Consider the following 26308-nt stretch of genomic DNA (forward strand, 5'->3'; position numbering starts at 1 on the left):
CAGGCCTCGATCGGGCAGCGGTGTAAATGGGAGGTTGGGGTTCCCCCCGTCAGCGTGCTGATGGTCCCCTTCCTCCTGGCTATTGATGGCGGGTTCTGCCTGTCAGGGATGAGATAGGTCCCGAGTGTTGCTTGCACTAAATGCGTCGGGGCGCTCTACTATGGACCTCTAGGTTCCGACCTAGTGGAACCCAGGTGGAGTGACGCTTAAACAAGCAGCCGGAATCCCTGGTTAGGATTGAGGGGCAACCCTCTTTCCGAAGGGTCTGCTTCGGCAGCCGGCGAGCCTGATGACCTTAAGTCATCCGCCCATGATGTGCTAAAGGTTGATGCGTAAGCTTCGGCCTACATCATGGGGCCCGGGTATGTCCTGTAGGATAGGTACCGGGTAAGCAGTCAGGGGGCTTCGGCTCTCATGACAACAAATCTAAATCTAAATGTATCTTTTGAAGTAATTGTCCGAAAGATCTTATTTATGTCTCAAATTAAACGTTTTGGGCTCATGTATGAGGGTAATATATAATTAAAGAGTTTATTATGTTTTAAGCATAAATATTATTTATATTAACCTCAAAAATATCTATAATAATGATATAGATACGGTTATGTTCCCCCTTTTATACGAATTGTGGATATTTATAGGCATGCAAGGTGGATGCGATACTCCCTGGTGTGGATTAACGTCCGCAAGGGTGAGTACTACGACTATCCGCAGTACTTTCTTGATAATTATACCAATTTGTAATTAACAAAGGCAATGTGGTTCGGATTCCACTATAAGCTGTAGGTGTCCCTTAGTTGCCATTAGCTGTATGGGCTATTAATTAATAGCTGTGTCTAAGGAATAAGTCGGCCTTAGTCACTAGGAACACTGCAAGATCGCGCCACTCATCCTACACTCATCTCCATTCACACTTGGCTTAAAATACCTACTTTGTATGGTTGCCATTTCATAGAACAGTATTAACAGTATAGATATCGAGTCTAATGAACAAGAATTGGATTATGGAGAGACCATGAACAATAGTTTTAAGTCTTGGTTTCGGTAGTTCATATAAATAAACCTGGACAAATATAGCTACAAACATAATCTGTTTAATTTTTAATGCAATAATTATGTCAAAATTACTTGTTTCCATGACAAATATACATCATTTATTTAAATTTATGTAAGATATTTTTAACACAATATATACGATTGATATATTATATTATATAGGTTAGTGTTCAAAAACCTGTTTTCTATCCTGATTGATGTGAAACAACAACAGGCTAATGGATTATATAAACTTATTTGACAAAAACCGCGTGAAAAATCAATTTATTTAAGAATTTTTATATTATTTTGAAAATATCTTTTAAACTAATGCATATACGTAAGAAATGAATATAACCATTCTTGTAGAAAATTTTATCATCTTTCTTTTTGTAATTTACATTTTTTCCGTACGATGCACGGTTTTCAGTGTAGAAGTAAAAAACTAAAAAAATGGGGTCTTTCCCCCCCTCCCCCCGCTGAAGCAGCAGGGCCAGGGGCGGGGACTTTTGGTATTTTTATCTTCTAACTACCCCGAACACATTCCCGCAGAAAAAAAATTTCCCCCTCTCCATGTCCTCTACAATCCCTTTATTGACTGGACTAGTAATACAATTTTCGGATTAAAATACCATTTATGACATACTCATTTTGTTATGAAAATATTTATTTACCAAAATACAAGGTGACTGACAGGAAAAGTATGTTTTTAAAACGGATAGTATACTTGTGCCAGAGCTATTGCAGTGATAGGGGAGGGGTCTCATTCTTTGCTGTATATTATGCCATTTTAGTTTCCATAGAGCATTAGACGATACAACACTGAATGTTTGCCTATAATGAGTGTGTGAGAAACTACGAACTTGCTACGGCAGCGAAGCAATTTTATTGGTTTGATTTCGTCATTACATATATCGTTTTTCAGCAAAAATACGATTCTCATGTACATTAACCATTTGAGAATAATTGGATCTATTTGAAATCTCGAATCCCGGTTGACATTAAGGATACAATTAACGAGGAAGTGGTGGACAATTATTGGTGACCGTATACTCCTCGGATGTGCTATAAAAAAATTTAGGAAACGATTGAAACTTGAATGAATTAAAGTGGACACCACCTGACATACATTGTTTTCAATAAGTAACGTTAATCCTAAAAATGTAGCCAACTTTGTTGAGTAAGTAGTGAGTTTATTAAATGGCAAGAGCTAACAGACATTTGAATGTAGGCCTAATAAAAGTTATAACTGACACAAAAAGAAATAGATAGTGCTTATTTGAAAAATGTACTCATTTTTTCAGTCACCCTGTACATCCAAGACCGATCAACATTCTGATCAACGTGACTGTTTTGATACATAACTATTGATGGTCATCGGTAGGTTATCCTGAATATAACAAAGAAATCTGTTCCAAATTTATTTTTTAACCTAAGTAAATGTCCATGAGCATGAATTTAAAGTCAAGCAAGCTATAAACTCAGGGAGCTACAAGTCATGATTGCTGTTAAACTTGGAAATCATTCCGCAAGAATAAAATATATTAATTTTTTTCAACGCGTAAAAAAACATTTTAAACAAAAACAAAACATGGTGCCATAAGACTATCATGTCAGATAAGTAAATTTTATCTGACAAGATCAATCCAGAGATCTGGTCAACGATCGCCAGTTGGTAATGGTATCAATGGAATTCTCCTCTTAAACTCATACTAAAAAAGAACAAAACCCAAGTGTTGAGTCGGATAGTCAGTAACATATTTTTATCTTACCTTCTTTCCACCCTGCACTTGGCCTGTTGAAGCCACTTTGAAATAACGTTGGCTACATTGGCTTCTGATGCCTCCATGGTCCCAAAAACCTTCTGTGCAGCAGCTAAAAAAAGTTACATGTTTTGGACTTAACACAAGATAGTACGTTTGTTTACCACTAAGGCTTAAAGTTTTTTTATAGTATTAAAGAGGTATGTTTAATTTCTGAGGCAATGTTAAAAATAGACCGTGTTACCTCATCATTCTTAATATTTAAACCAATCAGCTGTTTTAAGGTATTCAATTGTTAGGTCTGCTCAGTTTGTATTTTACATTTTTTTCCTTTTTCTTTTTTGTCCTAGGACACTAGGCACGAGCCCAGAATTGTTTTTCACATTACTTCAGGCTAGACCTAGGGATTACGGCAATATCACTTAGATAAAATCCATTAGTGATTTGGCGGGATTTGAACCCGGGACGCCAGGAACCGTAGTCCCGCGCTCTAACAACTAGACCAGCTTGCTACCCTTGTATTTTACATTAGACAACACAATGAACTTAATAGATCATTACCATTGGTACTATAATTTATACATCAACTATTAAACAACAAAATTACACTTACGAATAAAATACATTTTTTGGCACATTATCGATTACAGGAAAACATTGATAATTCAGAATTCAACATTAATAAACATACATGTATTGTAAACTTACATTAAATTACAATACAAAATAAGAAGGTTCTTGATTGTGATGTACTGTAATATGAAAGCATCGCATTATTTACTGTACCTAATATATTATAGGATTACTTTTGCTGTCTTCAGTTCATCTTGGTTGAACTTTACTAATTTAATGGTGTCTTGGCAATTTGGCTGTCCGTTTAAGCAAAATTATTAAGGAGGTTCTACAGTTAACTAATGGTTCTGTTCACTTTCTAAAATTGCATGTTTATTGCATTGACGTTTAAATAAATCCATGTATGACAAATATCTTTTTCATTGACAGCAAATTTTAAATGTATCAGTTCAGATTCAATGTAATCTAATCTTACCAACGATGCATTTGTATAGCTTAGTCCTCCTAAACTCTGCCTTGCTTTGATGTTTTGCTGCCATGGTTTTTCCTGAATAAGAAAATTTGGTTGCTAGCTGGTCAATCATCACCCTCCGCAGCATGTGGTGGATGCAGTGTTGTAGGTCCCTTCCACCCAAGCAGCTCAGCAAATCAACCTGTAAACATGAGTGTGTTAGTCAGACTGAAACAGAACAATATACTATGTTTAATTGTGGATATTTATAGGCATGCACTATGGATGCAATACTCCCTGGTGTGGATTAACGTCCGCACCAGTGAGTACCTACAACTATCCGCTGTCCTATCCTGGTAATTAGACCAATTTGTATATACCAAGGCAAAAATGGGGTTCCGATTCCACTATAAACTGTAGGTCCCTTAGTTGCCATTAGCTGTTTGGGCTATTAATTGACAGCTGTGTCTAAGGAATGTTGGCCTTAGTCACTAACAAGACTACAAGATCGCTCCACTCATCCTACACTCATCTCCATTCATACTTGGCTTAAAATACTTACTTTGTATGGTCGCCATTTAATAAGAAAGTATTAAAGTATATATTGATAAAGTTGTGTCAGGGTGTCTTATAAGTTTAAAAGTTATCACTATTTAAAAGTAAAATCGGGGAAGTTTTGGGGACTTCGGATGGCCTAATTTTTAAAAAAATTTGTGACCTCAGGCTCAGGATGCGTACTGTACAGTATATTACTATACAACTAATATAAAACATAACCTATTAAATATAAAATAAATCCTTTAACCCAGTGATCCTTCTGTGTTCTAAATATGTTTTTTCAACATAATGATATTCCATTAAATAATATTACCTAACAAATATAGAGATAGAATAAGTTGAGGAAGACTGAAGCCTCCAAGCTAATACACCTGTATTGCCTCCAGGTTTAATTTTTTGCTAGTCGACCGGAAATACATGACTTTCGGTGAATTCTGTGAATCTCTACTAAAATCTGCGACTTTTAGGGGACTTCCAAGACCAGTAGACACCCTGTTGATGAGAACATCACAAATTCAAACTATAAAATTACATCTTATAAAATTTCTTGAGTGTCTAAGGCGTCATCAGATCTATTGAGAAAACTTACCAACTGTGTTTCTTTTTGGTTGTCAAGTTCTTCCTCAAACTGTTCGAATGTCATCATCTCATTCAGTGGTAAACTTCCAAATGCGTCTGTCAGGCTGACGATTCGACTATTGTCCTCAGCAACCAGGTTTTGTAAGACCAGGGTAGTCAACTGGTCCAGCCTCTCCATTACGCATTTTAGTTCGGCCGCCACATCATCTAATGTTGATTGAATTTTGATGAGGGAATTATCTTCATCTGAAAATTGTCAAACAATGTTTATTTTTAACATAAAAAGTAGTGTCTTCTTGAACTGAACAAAAGAAACGAGGTTCATTTTGATCCAATCCCTGCATAAAACAAGTAGCAAATAAAGAGTTTACCTATAAATGTGTTTGTAAATAAAAAATATCTTAGTTCAGTTATATATATTCTATTTATATATTTTACATTTTATCCTTGTATTTGATTAGATAAACTATTGAGCAGCCTCATAGGTAAAACAGTGTTGAACGCATCTAAAACAGTCAAAAGAGCAGTCTTAAAACATAGAGGTGAACTTGAATGGGTGTACGACACGCTTCCTTTGGTGCTAATGTGCTTGATCTAGGGAAGCAAGCTGAAATGGGAGAGGTTAGAGTGTGGAACTTCGATCCCTGAGATCCCGGGTCCAAAATTCCCACCAAATCACCAATATATTTTATCTGTTCTTTTAAGTGATATTGCTGCAACCCCTAGGTTTAGCCTGAAATATTGTGGAAAACTATCCCGGGCTCTGCCTAAAGTCCTAGGCCAAAAAGAATTTGCTTGATCGGACACATGACATTGCCAACATGTCATATGATTTTACACAGATAGGTCTAATAACTGTCAAAGATTTCAAATGCAATCCTACAGTAGTAACATTACTAAATCATTACCAGAACAAAATTAAAACACCCCCGCCGCATCAAACCTGCAGACTAAGCGAATTTCCACTTGTCTGATTACATTTTTACTAAAATATTTCTATTAATAAGATATTTATTCCCAAATAGCATTAGATTTAACGAGTGCTTAGGTTTGCTGCTACGGGGAAAGTAAAAAGTGTTTCTGACCAAACATCAATAGTATAGTATGAAATAAATAAATTTGCCAAATTTTATCAACATATCAACATATTTTATAAACAAGTAAACTACCACAGTTTTCAATTTCTCCATAAGAATAACATGGGGATTTTAAATTAACACTTTTTTTAATTTTCTCTGTAACCATTAGGGATACAACAATGCTTTATACTAAATTATTTCTTTTTTTAAGCTCTACAAAATGGTTGGGAAAAATATTCCAAAATGTTATGTTTTTAGGGTCAAAAATGGGAAAAGCCATTTTAACTCCATAAACCCCCCCCCCCCCCACCCCATAAACCCTCGTTCCCATGGTCCGATCACGCTGGTTCGCGAACTCGTTCGAATAAATGTGTAGGTTTACACGCTTATATCAAATTTCATGAAAATCGGATTATTTTTGTTTGAGTTATCGTGCTAACGGACGCATATATACATATATTTGTTAACTATGCTTTTTATTTTGTATATGTATATAAATATAAATATATATATATGAATTTGAACGGGTGGTGTTTTTGGCCTCTAGGGACCTCAAAACAAAAAAGTAAATCGGTCCCGGGTCCAGGTCTTACCATGAGACCTACGGTAATAGCTTATTCCCTATATGGGAAATTCACTAACACAAACCTACCTTGTGATGGACACTGTAGTAGTTGGTTGACGTTTTCTTGCGTATTGGATTCAAAAATAGAGTTGACCGGGGGTAGGTTGTTAGGGGATTGGCTGGTGTGAACTGGACTGTCGATGGGTGTTGCAGGAGATAGTGGCGAACAGTCGAGAGAAGGCCTAGGTGTATATCCACTGCTGGTGTTCATGCTCTTTTTCACTGGAGGGGGATTATTTTCCTCTCCTGAAGAGCTGCCACCAAATGGAAAATGAAACACCGTCGAGAGATGTTTTCTCTTCCCCGCATTCCTTGAATTGGTTGTTCCCCCTGAATTGGAGATGTCGTAGGCTTCTCTCAGCTTTTCCTCTGCTTGCTCAAAAGTACCTGTGAAATGTATTCACTTATTAAATTACGTATGGCAGTATGAAAAACAAATATGTCATTAAAAGCGTGTTACAAAATTACTTAATTGTTTTTTTTTTTTTTTTTTTTTACTTTTAGGCTTTCAGAATAAAGGAATAAAATAGTCTCCATTAGAGGAAACTACAGGTTAACACAAAATTACGTCACTGATCTACATCACACTTTTGCCTTGCTGTACCGTTCGTAGACATGAGATAAAGTGACTTATAAAACCAGAAAAAAACTAAATTAAAAATGTCTGGAAAATCCAAAAGTATTAAATACTGGGCCAATTTCAAAACGTTTAACCATTGACTATTGGATACAGAAGGTTGTATTAGTAGTCAAACGTTTAAAATAACAGAGTTACCTACCATGGTATGAAATCACTGTCACTGGATATTGGACCCATGTATCACTTGGTGTTGACTTCCTCTTCAGCAACCTTTTCAGGAAAGGGTAATAACTTTTTGGAGGGTACCATGTATTACTCTCGTCCACCAGCCATTTTGAACATATGTTAACAATTTCATCACCATCTCCTTGTAACTTGCAAATGGCATAATCATTTGTCATCTGAAAAAAATAAACTCAAGTTCACCCTCATCACATTAAAGGAAAATTGTATCGTAGACAGCCAAAAAGGATCGTAATTTAAATCAGTTTGAATCCAAGAAAAAAGTAAAAAACAATTGTGTTTAGGTTTTAGTACATGAGTAATGGGATATCTTGTCCATTAAAAGCATGTTAAAAGCGTTTTTGACATTATAGGGGTACACAAACTCTCTGAAATGCTTTTGTGTATTTATTCCAAGTATTTATTCCATGGGTCTAAAATGCCTGTTTTTCTGTCACTGTGTGATTTAAACAAGTATCCATAACATTTAAACTCCTTAGGTGATTGACTTCAAACTTAATGCAAACATATAGGACAAACCGTTGTACTAAATACCAGATTTCTAAATTCAAAGAATTCAAAATGGGGACCATATTAAATCTTTTTATCCTATATATCTTGAAAATTAGTAGATTCCAACGATGTTTTAATTGTAAAGATCAATAATTAAACGACCAAGATATTACAATATTTGTGATAATGTGTATATGAATGTTATGATGTTTTAGTTGTACAACAATGCATCAATGAACAGAATTGTTTTTTGAGCTCTAGAGCATGGATCTAATAAAAATTAGGTGTTTCCATGTTTTAAGAGGACAAATAAATTTGAATAAACCAATTTTTGAAAGAAAGAAGAATAAAACAAAATTAAAAGATTATTAAAATATTCTAATCAATTCCTCTTTGAAGTTCTTTACTTGGTGATACTGTAAAGAGTTTATGTTATTTAAATGTTTGCGGACATTTTCCATCACAATGGTAAAATGCAACACAACGTTTTGGGATCTGAAAACTGATCCCATCCTCAGGTAAAAAAAAACTTAACTAACACATTACAACTAACAATACACAATACCCAACCTAAGTTTGAATACACTACAGAGAGTAGCTGTCAAGTATATACACTGTATAACAGTCAAGATACAAAATACAAAATATAACCAATCACAAAACACAACAAATCTAGATATGTAGGAAAGTAGAAAATAATATATAGGAAGGCAAAGGCAAAGATTTTGCCTGTGGATAAAGGTACTGCAGTGGATCTTGATACAGTGACATATGATGAAAAAAAGTTAGAAACCCTACAATCCAGTAAATACACCCAATTGAAGAAAGATCCCACAGAAACTTTTGAACATTAAATAGCTAATACTCTAATGCTTGAACATAAAAATCACAAGTTTTTACTGGCTAAGGACTTGTTTACTACATCATTTCAAAATCCACACATGTACATTATACAAGTTAACTAAAATCTTTAAGCCTAATGTTGACTCAGACCGATAATTAGCTTACGGCGATTCTCCCTGTAGGGAATTGTCTAAAGTCCTTATGACATTATAAAGCCTTAGCGGAGGAGTTTGAGCAAAAAGCTTTGGCTTCACCTCGGCTTAAACCGAAGATCTGTTGGAAAAGTACTTTGATGACACTTAAGTGATTTTCCCTCATGAAGACGACTTACGCTGGGTTTTGAGTATTAATTTAATTGTTCGTTGTAATCAGTTTTCAGATCCCAAAACATTGAATATTGTATTTTATAATTGTGATTGATAATGTCTGCAATAAATCTTTAAACATTCCAAACAAGTAAAAAACATATAACTAGTTTTTTAGTTTTTATTAAATGGTTGGAATGCTTAAATTGGTTGTATTTGCTATTTTCTTTAAGTGGTAACCAAATAAATAGCAAAATGTAAAAGATAAATTAAATAATGATGAAATAAAGTACGGCATTCTATAATGATAGCATACAAAATGAGAAAATGCATAGTACATGCACAAATGTCTTGATTCTTATACATCGACTATTTATGATCTGATCTTGGTTTTTGAGTTGACACACTTCCTTCACCAGTCATTAGTGAAAATCCAGGAATAATAAATTTCAGATCCAAAACATAGAAATCAAGTCTCAAATCTTAAATCAAAGTTAAAGTTTTAAAACCACTATGAAGAGCGTAAAAATCAGCACGGTTGGGTGCTTTGCTAGCCTAGTGGCTGGCTAGCGTCTCGGAATTCCCGGCACATCCACTTAACTTTAATGGGTTTGGAGCGCTTTCCCTTAAAAGCGTTTAAACTCAAACAAACTTTGACTCGACTTAAAATGCTACTGGCTTAGAAAAAAACAAAAAAACTAAAGATAAAACATGTGGATCTCCGGCGATTATGTCAAATGAACGTATTGTAGACCCAAGTTAGGAAATACGGAGGAGAAATGTGATCTTGTAGCCTATTCACAGCAGAAACTCAAATCTGAAAGTTGGCTACTCTTTCTGTATTTATCTGATATTTTGTCACTAATATTGAAAGATAATATTAACCTGTATAAAGAAAAAATCCCTAGATACTAATAATATCAATAATATGTAGAATAGGCCTAGCCTAGTTCTGTCATATTGATGTCACAATTAAAGCCTTTCAATGAAAGAAGCTAGGCCTTTGTCCGACCTTAACTTCATAGGCTACATTTAAATATCTTTGCTTTAGGACCTATACATAATATTAATTGTTTGGTTGGATACACCTAGTTACAAACTCTTTTAATTTGGCCAATCTGACATAACCTAAAACTTACATCCTAGAGAGCAACTTACAGCAACTTTTTGAAAATTTCCGATTACAATTTTAATACTTTGCCACAAAGTTGTCATTGCAAAGCTACTGAAAATTGTCAGGTAAAATTACCATAAAGTTTTGCCACAAACTCGTGACAAATTTCTGAAAACATGCCACTATAAAATATTGTAAAGTAAAATATTAGGAATGGATAAATGAAGGAAGAATTATGTTTAATATGCTATATTTATTCAACAATAGTACAGGAATATTTTATACAAGACAAAATCTTTTAAATACAAAATTTGATTGGACTACAATCTAATGTAAATATAAAATATAAAAAAATTCAGTTATTAGGATCATAAAAAAATGGAAAGAAAAATGGGGAAAAGAAATGGATGTGTTATAGTACTGTATAACATATTTAGCTGATATGATGTAATTGGGCTCACATACAAGTGCTACAAGTTCTAGTTCTAGAAAATGCATTTCTCACTATGAGAAAAGACAATATTTTTCATATAATTGTTAAAGTAATGAATTCATTTCTTTTTTACTTTCACGGGTATAATGTACATGGACAAAATAGTGTTTTTGTCAAAATTTGAAGGCCAAGAAAGTATCAGTTTAGGTCAAGAAAATTGATTATGATAGTTTTAAACAAAATAGTTCAAACCCCCCATTGCTGTAAAGTTACTGTTCAAAAATCTGTTGCAACTTTTTGTGATTTTCTCTGTAAATATCATAGTTACTCCCACCTATGATAAAGGTTGATGACAAGCTAATGGGAGAAAGTGTGTGTCAGATTAGGTTGGCACATCAAAAGTAAGAAATAAAACAATATGGAATTCTCCGGTTATTGAGACAAAACATTGCTACTGTGATACAAATAATTGGATTAATAATTTACCATTCATAATTAATTATTAATTACAAAATTAATTATTACATTTAATTTATTTTATTTTTTATTTTTATTTAATTATTACATTAATTAAATAATTAATTTTAATTGGATTCATTTTACCATAAAATGTACAATAAGGACAGAGTGCAAGTAACTTAAAGCAAATTAAAAACATTTGTTATTAAAAAAATAAAATTAGGGATGGACGGGTCCCGAAATTTTGGGAATTTTTCGGGAAAAAAATATTCCCGATTATCAAGACAGGATTACATATGATTCGGGAATTTTTCGGGACGGGATTTGGTCCGATCGTCGGCGATTTTGCCCCTTCGCGAGTGCCGATGACGCCGCTATTGCGAGTGAAAGGTCCGCGAACGTAGGAGACGAAGTCATTTCGACGATTGCGCCGTGACCGCGGAGTCATAACGACGATCGCGCCGTGACTGCGATTCATGGACCGACGATCGCACCGTGACCTTGAGTCATAACAACAATCGCGCCGTGACCACGAGTCATACCGACGATCACGCCGTGACCGCGGAGTCATACCGACAATCATGCCGTGACTGCGAGTCATACCGACGATCACCCCGTGATCGCGGAGTCATACTCATACTGAAGATCACACCCTGACGGCGGAGTCATACCAATGATCGTCCCGTGACCGCGGTCATTTTGACGATCCCACAGTGACCGCCAGTAATTTCGACCGCGAGTCACAAGTTTTTATAGGTACCTGTAAATTGTTACCCATTTTTTGGTTTTTTTTATAGATCAGTGCCACAAACGGTAAAAATTGATTTCGTATGTCTTTTTTGGTAACTGCAATACTCAAGACTTTCTTTCTATGCACAGAAAAAAATCCCGTCCTGTCCCGTCCCGAACTAAAAATTCAATCCCGTCCATCCCTAAATAAAATATAAAAAAAACTGACAGTTCAGCGGACAGCAAAAGAATGGTTTGCACCTAAGCCGTAGTTATGTCATACTAGCTGACTATGCACACCCTTCCTTTTTTATACATGACAAAATTGGTAACATTAACCCTAGGACTGCCTTCCGCCGACTGAGTTGGCGGTTTGACGTGTGCACTCAATGCCCAACCGGTCGCCGGGTCAGAAATTTTTTTTTCAAACGCTTATTAGTTATTACGCAATGAAAATGATCCAGAAGCGTAATAATTTTGATATCGTTGGAAAGAAGAGATTCTGAACTCTTATTTTCCAAGGAACCTCGTAGCACTAACAGATCAATATAAATGCTATTATAATTTTAACAATATTTTGCGCGAGTAAAATTTTTGGGCCACAATCGACAAAATTTTGTAAAACACGTTTCCTTGACAAAACATCAACAAGTCGTAATTTTGGCCTAAACAGGAAGTAGTTGGTAACATTGGAAAGAACTTGAGTTGTTCTTTATTTTTGTATTGAGAACTTTTTTTAAATCAGCTGTTTTGTCAGTTGGCCATTTTGCCCAAACGGCGGTTTCTAAATCTCGAATAATTATGTTGATAATTGACATAGAGTGATGAGAGTCATACCTATTTGAAGCAAAGAAAACGTTCTATCTCTATGTTTTTGTGCCTTTCAGTATTGAGATTCAGGTGACACATTAGTTTTAACTGGGAAAACAAGTTTCGCCGTAATCTAAATAAGGTTTTAGTGCGGCTACATTATTATCTGTGTTAATTTTCATCAGAGGTTAGTGTTTTAGTGTAAAAGAAGTGTATTGTCAGGTGGTGTAAGAGTTAGTAGTATTTATCCATATTACGCTGGGTAAGTATTATTATTTATGTCAAAATTTTTGTCATTGAAATGGTGATTATTTAGAGGTTATGCCTATTAGGCTAGACCTAAATCCTAACCTAGCCTACAATCGTATGTGTGTCTCACACCAAAATAATGCTTCTGGAACCTTTATTTGTTTATATTTCTGAATATAATATATGCATTTTTTCTTGTTCAGAAATATATTTCCTGCAATACAAATAGGTACATGTAATGTTTATCATATTATAGTAAAGTACAAAAATTAGATCTAACTTTGAATAACTAATTGTTGTTTTTAGAAAAACCAAAATTTGTTTTTTTAAGTCATATAAAGTCATAAAAAAGTTATAACTTTGTACAATATGACATAATTCTGAATAAATGTATTGTTACCTCTCTTTTGTATACTTCTGTATGGTATACTTCTGATTATATTTTTATGTTTCAAATATTCGGCGCAAATTTGTTGAATTTCCCCAATTTCCATATTTTCCCCTGTAATTTTGGTAAAAAAATTATTTGAAACATCAATAACATTTCCACATAAGGAAATAAATTGCCTACATTTCATATATCTTAGATTTTCTGTAAAAAGAATGGTGTAAAAATGCTAGGCCTCTGCTTTTGAAAATTGTTCTAAAAAATTGAAATTGTTTTCATTTTTTCACATTTTGCAAAAAAAAACCACCAACAGGGATTTTGTTTGTAATCTCCTTTCTTTTCTGAACTAAACAAGTATGAATATGACCAGGTTATCAACAGTACTTTAGGCACTGTGAACTGTTAAAAAAAACCTCTACAAAATAGCCTAAATTGCCAGTGCACCGAGCATAAATCAGGTCAGGGCAGTCCTAGGGTTAATCACATACTAGGCCTATATCCAACTGGTGATATTTATGACAGTTTTAAATTAGTTGCAGCTTACTCCAGGCTGATCCTTATGACAGCTTTAAATTAGTTGCAGCTTACTCCAGGCTGATCCTTATGACAGCTTTAAATTAGTTGCAGCTTACTCCAGGCTGATCCTCATCATTGGATGGGAAACCTTCCTGGTTTGATTCTCTACTTTCCGTCAGATTTCTCCTTTCAGTCCTGAAAAGAATACAAACAGTATAACATTAAAATACCCGAATTACACAATACACTGTTTTAGTTCTTATAAAACATTGTATGCACGTGTATACCTGTGATGAGATTTTAATCTTCAGACTATTTTTTTAGGCTAAGAGTAAAAAAATACAATTTTTGCGATACTCACAAAAAAGCAGCATAGATCTAAAAAACAAGGTCATTAAAATATTACATGATGTGAGGAACGCTGTAAATGTGATTAGACATTTTTAGTAATTTCTAGAGAGTGATTAATGAGTGTAGAAATACCCCCACTGCAGCAAACCTGCAGACTAAGCGAATTTATATTTTCCGGATTGGATTTTCAATTAAATCGATTTAAAATAACATTAGTTTTAACAAGTACAGTACCTAGGTTTGCTGTTACAGGGTGGATAATAAAGAGTGTTATTTGGTAAAATATTAATGACTTGTTATCAAATAAATAAATTTGCCAAAGTTTGATCAAAATATATCCATAAACAAGTATACTACAACATTTTACAATACAGTAGAACCCCTCATATCCGACCATGACAAACCGGGCCATGGTCAGAAAGGCCATATTGGGAGAAGCGTAACTTGCAGTGTCCGTGACTTCATTAATCATCTCTCTCAACGGCGGCAACATCGGAGATTCATTTAACCGATCGCACTTGGCATTATCGCCCCAGGCAGGAAAAAAGTACTTGGTCGGATATCCCGCGGAGTTGGTTATTCTGAGGTCGGATGTTCTACTGAATTTTCCATAAAAATAACATAGGAATTTAAAATTTACTATTTTTTTTATTTTCTCCGTAGCCAATAACCGTAAAAAAAACACTTCAATATACTAAATAATTTGTTTTTTTAAGCTCTTTAACCCTTTCCACTCGTATGTCGCCGCTACCGCGACATTCACGTCTGACCGTTCCACTCGTATGTCGCGGCCGCCGCGACATTTTCAGCATCGGCTTTTTATTAATAAATCCTATTTATATAGTGTTTGCATGTTTTGAATTTGTGTTGAATAAATACTTAATGATTTCCTTATTCATTTTACATGTCTTTGGTAGCTTGAAAAATAATTGCAAGTTTATTTAGTCAGCTGTGGATTAAAAAATAGAGAAGTGTAAATAGTAACCATGACGACCAAAATCACCAAAAAATCTAAGTTTGAAAATGCATTTTTTCATTAAAAATACACCTAATCCTTCTTGTAATGGCTGATTTGAATTGGCAACTAGATAACTAATGTTGATAAAGAGTTTTACAAATCCTGAAAATGTGTTAACGTTTTTTAAAAAGCCTCCCAAAAAATATTTTGTACATTTTATTTTACTTTTTTTTATATTATGACCACACAAAAAATATTTTATGGGTATATTTATTTTGATATTTTGTTTTACTTGTGTACAATTTTATGCTGAATAAGAATCAAGTCCTCAAGTACAACAAATAATTTATTTTAGTCAGTATATGTACACAAAACTTAAAACATGTTTTTTTGCATGGCAATAAATGCAAGCGTATGGGACAACAAGGGGTCAACTAATCCGAGTGGAAAGGGTTAAAGTGGTTAAAAGAGAAATTGGGAAATTTTGTATTTCAGGAGTCAAAAATTTAAAAAAAACAATTTTTACTCCCATAAACCCCTCACGAAACGCCGTTCTCATGATCTTATCATACTGGTTTGCAAACTCATCCAAGTTTATCCTGCCCTACATCTTCAAACTAAATGTCATCAAAATCGGACAAAAATTTCTCAAGTTTTCGCATTCACAGATGTATATATATAGATATATATATATATATATATATACTGTATATATAAATAAATCTACATGCAAATTTAAAAATTTGATGGAATAGTGTTTTTACTCTAGGTACATCAAAATGAAAAAGAATAACGGTCAGGCTTTAGGTCTTACCGTGCCACCCACAGTAATAGCTACTCCCCTATAAGGGAATTTGCCAAAAGAGAAATTGATGAGCGCTGACCACACACCCTGATAGTTACATGGCAATGACACTATCATGTGGGTGTCTTCATGGCCCTGAAGGCAACCAGATTTTAGTTTAAAAGTAAAACAGTGGAAAATCCTTACCTTCGGATCAATCTGTGTTTGGACTGTTGCAGCCAAGTTGAAATATGTCTTTTCAAAGAAGTTTCGCAAAATTTGTCCTTATACCAGTTCCATACTGCAACTGAAACAAAAGTAAAAACAACAAATTATTGACAGTGAATATATAACTAATTTTGCACTAATTTGGTTAGTTTGAGTGCCCAGAATTCAGTGCAGGATGAGAAGCTTGTAAGTTTCTCCTGGCAGTGTTTGATTTCCATTTTAAATCATAGCATTCAAAAGCGCTTAAACAAAACTGCTAACAAACGTACCATATTCTTCTTTAAGGCTGTCATTCATTAACTGCTTTAGATATTTTAAAGAAAAAAACTATAATAGAATAATGTTAAAAATGCCTAGGAAGTAACTTAACAATTTTTTTTTTAAGTTACTTACGCCGAATGACAGAATATAACTGGGTATTCACAAAAGCTATTTTATCTGTGAACCCTTTCTTCCCAGTGAATGAGAAGTTCTGACCGAGTTCGTCTGTCAATGTCCTTCTCATAATGTTTATTGACATATTCTTAATATCATGTCCCCCAACTCCCATAAATAGCTTGACCTGAAACAAATTGTTAAACATGTGGATAAAACACTTTGCTTCAATTATAATACACTTGAAAATCCAGGCTTATACGGCATGGTGGATTCCCCAAAAACAGCCTTATAAGCCTTTTTGCCTTTTTGTTTTTGGTACAAAGAATGATTTTTAAATATTTTCACCCAAAAATAAGGTAAAATTAAAAAATGAAAATTAAAAATAAGATAAATTAATTCTATATGGTAACCATTTATTTGTGACTATTAAATATGGTGACAATTTTCCGTTTCCCAAATATGTTATGTTAAGGACATTTTACTCTAGACCTAATAAATATAGGATAAAAAGATTTAAAATACTGCAGTGTAATCATGTGTAGTTATGTTGAATCAATAAATAGGGAACTCAAAACTATGCTTCCTTTTTGAAATTTTGCAGCTTAAAAATTTTGGGATTTTTTCCTGGGGCTCTAGGCACGAGCCTGGGATTATTTTTCACATTACTTCAGGCTACACCTAGGGGTTACTGCAATATCACTTAGGTAAAATCCATTGGTGATTTGGCGGGGTTTGAACCCAGGACCCAAGGAACCGGAGTCCCGCGCTCTAAACACTAGACCAGCTCGCTCCCCAAAAAATATTTTGGGATGAGAATGAAGCAGATCTCAACAAATTGTAAGTTGTGCATCTCTTTGAACAATAAGAATTTAATTATGTGCTCTGTAGTTTTAGGCCTATCTTTATTCATAGCTCGAATGTTAACTAAATAATTAACCTCAGGATATTTTAAACACATTAACTTAAATACTTCTTATCTATATTTTTATGATACAGTACACTAAATGTTTGAAAGTTTTGGTAATTAATTATTAAAGAACTTATTAGACTTGTACTGGAAATGTAAGTTTTGAATTTAATTTTTAAATATTTAACTGCCTCGAGATTTTCATATGCAAATCAAGGGCGAACCCAAGTGGGACAAATGATAGCCTAGTTCAAGAATAATATTGTGGGAGTTCTGATGCTTTCATTACAAAACGGTTAATGGCAGTGTGTCTGATCGCATACAGCTTTATATTTATCGATTTCATTTTACTCACAAACTTGTTCCTCAGGGAAGGAGTTTCCTTCAATTTCGCCTCTGTAGCCTCTAAATCTGCCATAGACTGAAATGGCAGATGGCCCAATAGTTGTTGTGGATCAACATCATTATTTTCACTCCACGGGTTGTTTGTTGGCTTTGCCAAAAGTCTGTCTAATTTCTCTTCCATAGAAATAAGTCGCCTCACATTATGAAATACAGCCGCCTGAAGCATTTTGTTAATTTCACCTGTGAATTAAAAAACATAATCAAGACTTCCTCACAAGAGTATAAATCTTTGTGAACCCTATATCATTAGGATAACACTATTGAAAGAGTCCTACTGAAATTATCTAATAGTTATCAAATAAAGATAATACTTCTGTGCGGCAACGGCAAGATGAAATGTTGTAGTATTATTATACAGTTGGGGAAGGTTTATACAGCTTTATCTGGTCAACTTTTAATTATTCGTGATAAAACACATATTCTAAGTGTTCAAAGCTCCGCATCTCTCCCAAGTTTATCAGAGGAGATAAAGCAAACTCCTTACTTACAAATTTGAACAAGTTTCAATAAAACCTGATATGGTATAGCTCTTTATGTAGTGAAAATATATCGTTATATGAAAAGTAACAACTTTCAGTGTACCAAATGGCAGCAAACCTGATCACTAAATACCCAATGTTATAGAGTAATGTTGTATAATTTCCTATTTTGCAACATATATACAATGTGGAATGTGGATACATTTATTTTATGACATTGTAAAGAGCAGGTAATGCTCTGAGTACGTAGGTCTGCTGCGGATGGGGTATTTTTGTAAAAGATTGAGACAAAAACCCTCATTTGAACACCAAAAAAACCTGTTGACTATGAACTTAACTTAAAAAAATTACAGCTAATGTTTGAATCACATTCACAGCAATATCTCGCATAGGCTTACTCTAACGCTACAAAGTTAATGAATTACCAGTTTATAAGACAATGTTTGTTTATTATCAGACATAATTTATGATAATCTGTATTTAGAATATTTTACCTTGATCTAGAGAATTAGTAACTTCCTTTGTTGTTTCACAGTTTCTGTTTTTGGATGAAAGAAGAGTGGATGGTACAGGCAATTTCGTATTTTGGTTTGAAGATTTTTCAATTAAATTTTCTTCTGGAAAAATTGTTGGTGTGAATACAGGATTAGGGTTGATCGGTGTTTTTTTAACTTTTCTATTTGGTTGACAATCCTCTGTTTCAGAATCACTTATGTCTGTACCAACACCATCTTCACCAGGGTACTGAAGCCTTGTGCTTGCTTTTCTCTTCCTCGCCTTGCTTGTAATTTCGTAATCTGATTCTAAGTTCACTGACAGTTCTACTTCTTTATATTCAGTTCGTGCATCGGAATACTTCTCTGAAAAAAAAACCCAAAGCTTTAAATGACAATAAGATTTTTCAAAAATACCATGTCTAATACATCAAATACAGCACACTAAAAATTATACAAGGTAGTTAGATCTTGGATACTAAAATCACAGATGTCTTGGACATTTCATGTGTATTAAGGTCAAGGAATGATAAGACCATAAAAAGAAATAGAATAATTGTAATAAATGGATCTGTGACTTAATATATATATAGCAAATATAGGATAAGCAACATGTTTTACTTTAAAACAATATTTAGGTAGAGTACCTAACATGCTTAGGCATATCGGTAATAGGCAATGCCGTCCGTAGTATGTTGAAACAGCTACATTTGGAAACTGTTCTACGTAGTTAAAATAAACTCGCACAATCCTGAGACTCTGGGACGTCCTAGTTCTAGTATGGAATTATGATAATTATAACTGTACTGTACATCATATTGGTTATACAAAATACTAAAAAAAAGTTTGAAGTTGACTAGATTTATTGAAACATCAAAATAAATATATTTGCCAAGTTTGATAAAAATATATGCATAAACATGACTACCATAGTTTACTTATTCTCCATAAGATAACATGGGAATGATAAATTTAAATTTTTTTAAATTATCTCCGTAACCGTTAGGCATACAACAACGCTTCAATATACAAAATTATTATTTTATTTTTTTTTATTTTCTCTGTAACCAATAAATTTATACAAAAACACTTTAATATACTTAATTATTTGTTTTTGAGCTCTTCAAAATGGTCAAGGGAGAAATTGGCAATTTTTTACTGTCTAAAATGACAAAAACAAATTTTTACCACATAAATTCTCCCATAAAACTCCGTTCCCATGGGCAAACTCGTTCGAATAAACATAGGTTAACATGTTCATCAAAATCGGACCTTTTTTGCTCGAGTTATCATGCTAACTGACACATACACAGGGTGTTTACAAAAGAATGCCGCAATTTTAAATGGTAATTCTTTGGATACTATTCAAATCCTGGCATTTTTTAACACCCTGTGTGTATATCTATATGAATTTGAACAAATGGTGTTTTTGAACACATATATGAATTTGAACAGATGGTGTTTTTGGCCTCTGGGGACATCAAAAGGAAAAAAGTAAATCGGTCCCGGATCCAGGTCTTTCCTTGAAACCTACGGTAATAGCTTATTCCCTATATGGGAAATTAGCTAATAAAAACAAAAAAAATTCACCATATGTTTGCAGGAGATGGATGTTGCGTTTTTCCCAGTCTTCAGATGGTCTGGTTTGGGCTTTGACGTGGTATTTCACCTCCTCCTCATTCTTGATTTTGGGATAGAAACACCATCCTTCTTCAATATTAGCCCAGGATAATGGTATAATAACACAGACATCATCTTCATCCGGGAATCCCACAACGGCATATTGCGACTTGCTGGATATCTACAGAACACAAATTTATTATACAATTGATTGTATGGTACTATTTAAGGGTGCTGTTTTAATGAAAATTGATTGGAAAACTATTTAAATCATAAACTTTGACTGCTAAAAATATTTTTTTATAATTTGATGGATTATAAAAATGAACTAGTGAATTTAAAAAAATGAAAGTAGGCTATCCAATGATAATGGTAAGTAAAATTTAGTTTCATTGTCAAATTTTTCTATTATACTGTGCAGTAAGGGAGAACTATTTTCTGGTGATCTAATGCAAGGAAGACAAGATTATGGGAAAAAAGTAAGACTTCTTTGATGACAACATTAGGTGACAAATTGTCCACTTTAAAGATGCCAAGAGAGAAGCGAGACTGAGGCTCTTCATAAATTTAGTTGTTTTTTTTCTAAAACCTGACACAGAATAACCATGGCATTAAGATTATTGGAGAAAATGAAATTAGAACAACAGAGCTATCTGAAAGAAAACAACATTTATCAGGTTTTGACGACAGTTAAAATAATCTAAACTGGGCAATTTTGAATTGTCTAGATGAATCACAGTCGGGAAAAAGAGACATCTCAAGCTTTGGGGGGCATTTATTGAATGTGTTGGCACATACTAGTATGCAAGACTTTATTTTAACCACATCACTGTAATGTTACGCAGCACACTCAATGACAACTAGGCCTCCTGTCCCAGAACATATAACTTAAAATCCTATTCTTACCAACGAGTCTGAGACCTGGTTTTTAATATTTTAACTCAAGGAAAAAAATGTAGAAACTAAACAAAGGTTTTAAATTATTCTCATTTTTCTCGGAAGTGTGAAGTGTTGAGAAACAAGGAGATGTAAAAAGTGAACAGTAAAATGAGAGTAAATTTTAAAATACTTACCGTAATACAGCTGTTGATCGTTCATTTGCAAGCTAATGTTGCAAGAAAGATTGCAAAAAACATATTATTATTCCGCCACACTGATATTAACAGTAACAGTGGCGAGGTAATGATGGAAAGACATTTATACGAGGAACCGTATTCAATATGGTGTCAGGCGAAGGTGGCGTCATTCAACAAAACAATCAGCACTCTCAGTGCCGAACTCTTGAACTAACGAAGCGCAACTAAGTGTTGGCAAACTGTTGCAAAGATACGACTTTGATTTCACGAGTGAGAAAAACGTTTGTCACGGCAAATGAATAAAACTTTACGCAAAGTTGCAGAAGAATCATTGTCCCGTCGAACTAAGGCAACTGTGCGAAAAAATACCCTGCTATCTGGGATGCTAGTTCCTTTAATTTTTATAATTGAAACAAAAAATATTACAACAAACTGACTTCACAAACAGTTATCATTAAAATAAACATGCTAAAAATGTAATATACTAGCACTTACCTTTGGATTAATTGTTGCCAATTATCTTCCTTGATAAAAACTACCTACTAAATTACTATGATTTTGCAATAAATTATAAACGCAGTAAAGTAACTATATAACAGCATAATCAAGCAAACTAAGTAAAATAACTAAATTCAATTAAATAAAGGTTAAGTTGACTGACAAGATGATTTCTTTATGAAAATGGCTGTCATAGCAATGTGGACTTGGTTCCAGTCAGTCCCGATAGAGTTGTTAAGGAACGGAATTGTGGGTATTATTACACATGATTTTAGTTTGAATCTAGTATGATATTTTAAGCCCTGTTAATTCAAGCAAATGTAAGTGTAACTTGAATAGGCCTGCCCTTAATAGGCTATCCAAAAAACAGGATAAAACAGGGCATGATCCTTGTTCTTGTTGATTTACCTTGCTATATGGGCGGTTAAAAAATTTTTCCTACAGCAGCACATTCGGTGATTTTTTCCAGTGCCACTGTTAGGTGCAGTGGAATATTTACATAACTTCAAAGCACTGTTTTCAGTAATGTAAGACTAAATTACTTACGTAATTCCTGTCACAGCTCAATAAAATATGTCTATTCAGGACATGTTTCGGTGTTAAAACACCATCGTCAGCTTCAGGTACATAGTGTTGAGTTGATCAGTTGTTAACATCGTCAGAAGAATAAATAAACACAGTACGGACACGAATAAATACATAAAACAATTAAACATTTTAAAAAAACAGGCCTGTTCTAACAAAGATGACCGACCGCACAGGTAGCAAGGGACAGACTAGCTAATGTGTGGTCGGTCATCTTTGTTAGATCAGGCCTGTTTTTTTTTTTGTTTAATTGTTTTATGTATTTATTCGTGTCCGTACTGTGTTTATTTATTCTTCTGACGATGTTAACAACTGATCAACTCTACACTATGTACCTGAAGCTGACGATGGTGTTTTAACACCGAAACATGTCCTGAATAGACATATTTTATTGAGCTGTGACGGGAATTACGTAAGTAATTTAGTCTTACATTATGTCCAACAGCTCAGGGGCTACAACTGTTTTCAGCGTACAAAGGATACATTTGGAGACTTTTCCATTGAACAGTTCACAATAAAATGAAATTAAATAACAGAGCAACTACCAACAACCATCAATCTAATTTATAGTGATAAAACTTTCAACAAAAATAACTTTACGCAATCAGCATAAAAATATCTTGTGCTTCGGATAAATATTTACTATTTTGGTATTAATTCAATGATTCACAATAAGTTAAAATTCTGTTCTGCTTTGGGCCTCAACTATTCATTTGGGACTTTTCCAAGAGATCGGAGATATCCATCCGGGAGCTGTAGACACCCTGTAATTCAAACAATCTTACTTACACAAGCTTGAAAGAGATCTTTCCTTTTCAATTGCTCTTCAAACAAATCCACCTCTTCAACTGAATTGAGTGGCAGTTCTTGAAATAATTCTTCATGGTTTTGAAGTTGTTCATTCGGGACATCTTGAACTCTTTCTTTTACTTCAATAGCCTGTCTGATAGCTCGAAGTTCTTCTTTAAGAAATGACGAGTTATTTTCCTGAACTTCAAGTTTTCCTACAACATATAAGAATTACATTTTTTAAATACTGTAGATTAAAAAAGGATCTTTTAAGATAATTTTTTTACTCTAATTTTGTATTATTTATAACGTTATTTTATTCGTTTTTTTTCTACGCCAGTGGCATTTTACAAGAGAATAAATGTTTAGTGTAATAATTATTGTTTATATAACTTTATATTGTTTATATAAGCAATCTAATGTTCAGAAGTGATTATCCCCTCTGAGGTGTGTTGTGGTGGTGTCTGTGACTAACCACTCAGAACCATAGAATTTATTTTTATAGGTATATTTTAGAATGGTGTATCATCTACGGTATTCAAATAACTACAGTATTTTATAGAAAATCCAGAAGAAAAAAATTGTTCAAATTTAAATTTGTACATTAAAAAAAAATTAAAATTGTACTACGGATTGATGAAAAATAGCAATTTCCACGATTCCATCTAATACCTCTTGCAAAGAAAGTCTTACATCTATAATAGTAACTATGATAATGTAAAAAACTTTACTTACGTGTTATTACACAGAGAGCATGCCCTATTGCCTCCAATGTAACCTGTTCCTTTGACTTGAAGACACAGTAATGTTCACTTTGTTTGGGCAGTCTGCAGGATGACTCTTGGGTAGAACACACTTCTACCTGTTCTGTTGAAGGCCTTAAAGCCGCAGCAGGCGAAATGATAGGAGAACTTTGCACTGGGGAAAGTGGTTCGAGTTTTGAGGTGATTGTTCGAGTTTTTTTCGGCGTTTGGATTTTTTTAAACGATTGAATGTCATCTAAAGAAGAGTCTGATTCGTCATCACTTCTTTCTGAATTCATGGATGAAGACTTCTTCCGTTTGCTCATTGCTTTTTCATTTTCTGATGTCACACCTTTCTTGAGGCAGGCAATGATTGACATGCAATATTCAAAGCTATCTGGAATAAGTATTGCAAAAATGTATCAGGGCTAAGCTACTTTAGGTATTATAACTAGGGAATAAAGTTTATTAATCGCTCAGTCCTGTAGCAGTAGTATAATAACTATTTGTGTATTAGGAGTGCAAAGTATGTAATTGCGGCTCGAGAACTGTAGATGCCTGCACGAAGCTTTAGCTGGCCATACATTTAGAAAGCGGCAATGACTGCTTGTGCTTGTAATACACAAAAAAAGATTTTTCTAAAAAGATTTTTTTTTTAGGTTTATATAGGCTAAATGTAATTTAGGTTGTGTTTGCTTTTAGCGAATTTCCCATATAGGGAATAAGCTATTACCGTAGTACTCATGGTAAGACCTGGACGCGGGACCGATTTTTTTTTTCGTTTTGAGGTCCCTAGAGGCCAAAAACACCATCCGTTCAAATTCATATATATATATATATTTATATATTTATATATATGTGTCCGTCAGCACGATAACTCGAGCAAAAATGATCCGATTTTGATGAAATTTGGTACAAACGTGTAAAAGTACGTTTATTCGAACGAGTTCGCGATCCAGCATGATCGGACCATGGGAACGGGGGTTTACGGGGGGTTTTATGGGGTAAAAATAGGGTTTTCCCAGTTTTGACCCAAAAAACATAAAATTTGGCAATTTCTTTCCAAACCATTTTGTAGAGCTTAAAAAAACAAATAATTTAGTATATTGAAGCGTTATTATGCGCCTAATGGTTACGGAGAAAATTCCAAAAAATTGTAAATTTAAAATTCCCATGTTATTCTTATGGAGAATAAGCAAACTGTTGTAGTTTGCTTGTTTGTGAACATATTTTGATCAAATTTGGAAAATGTTTTTATTTCTTACTAACTATTCACATTTTACAAAAAAAAAACTGTTTTACCCTCCCTGATGCAGCAAACCTAAGTACTTGTTAAACTAATTCTATTTAAATCAAGAATAAATGTTATATTTTTAAGTAGGTAGACATTTCAGTGTAAATCCAATCAGTCAAATGGAAATTCGCTTAGTCTGCAGGTTTGCTGCGGCGGGGGTATTTTAAAGGTTGTGTTATTTCTTACTGGTTCATATTTAATGTACCGAATCCGTGGCTGTGGTTCGTCTCCAAACGACAATTGCGAGATCAGCTTATTTAGCTTATTTAGGGGGTATGATCCATTCTTGCTCTAGAGCGGCAATAAGCTATTTTGTTTACGGTATGGCAATGTGATTATTTCCATACAGTGTTAGGAAAAATAATAAGACTTTACTGTATTGAATTTTGGATATTCCAAAAATAAAATCACCAAAATTATGAATATGTACAATTTTTGGATTTTTTATAATCAAAAGAGTGGTATGTATTAACCCTCCGAGTGTTATTTGTCGATGCAACGACACATAACACACTTTGTGTAGTGTTTTGTGTCAATGCATCGACTCACAAACACTGTTTACGGCGAAGGCTCTATGACTGACAAAATCGGATTGAACTGGATCGAGTTAGGTATCGTTTTATTTGACAGATTCAGAGCTTTCTCCGGAGGTCTGTCTCTAAGCGCTTTACATTTTAGTTCCGAAAATATTGTAGCAGACAGCTGACGTGCGTATTTGTAAACAGCTTGGTTAACCTCGGACCGATGACTGATGTGTTTTATTACGTTTATCATTGTTTTAGTGTTAAAAATCAAAAGTAGTGATATACGTGGTGCATTATAAGAAGATTTAAGTGATTTTGAAGGGCTGGTTGATGATCCTGAAGAAGTAGGTAGTGATATTAATGTAAACTAG

At 34.0% G+C, this 26308-nt stretch overlaps 2 protein-coding genes across 3 annotated transcripts in view; one reads left to right on the plus strand and one right to left on the minus strand.

Moving 5' to 3' along the window:
- The window catches only part of LOC128999352 (glutathione S-transferase D7-like), a 70669-nt gene that overhangs the window by 14579 nt on the left and 29782 nt on the right, over nucleotides 1-26308 (plus strand). The window lies entirely within an intron of this gene.
- The window catches only part of LOC128999350 (uncharacterized), a 52114-nt gene that overhangs the window by 4815 nt on the left and 20991 nt on the right, over nucleotides 1-26308 (minus strand). For both annotated transcript variants that reach the window (XM_054425803.1, XM_054425804.1), the window contains exons 3-9: nucleotides 24112-24516; nucleotides 23377-23591; nucleotides 7443-7644; nucleotides 6691-7050; nucleotides 4970-5205; nucleotides 3847-4024; nucleotides 2808-2910 (exon numbers count right to left, since the gene is read on the minus strand). In XM_054425803.1, coding sequence (XP_054281778.1) covers nucleotides 2808-2910; nucleotides 3847-4024; nucleotides 4970-5205; nucleotides 6691-7050; nucleotides 7443-7644; nucleotides 23377-23591; nucleotides 24112-24516 — 1699 coding nt within the window. The remainder of the gene's footprint in view (nucleotides 1-2807; nucleotides 2911-3846; nucleotides 4025-4969; nucleotides 5206-6690; nucleotides 7051-7442; nucleotides 7645-23376; nucleotides 23592-24111; nucleotides 24517-26308) is intronic.

Source organism: Macrosteles quadrilineatus, unplaced genomic scaffold (assembly GCF_028750875.1).
Source record: "Macrosteles quadrilineatus isolate MER2022 unplaced genomic scaffold, UCM_ALF_1.0 Scaffold_8__2_contigs__length_117827958, whole genome shotgun sequence".
Lineage (NCBI taxonomy): Eukaryota > Metazoa > Arthropoda > Insecta > Hemiptera > Cicadellidae > Macrosteles > Macrosteles quadrilineatus.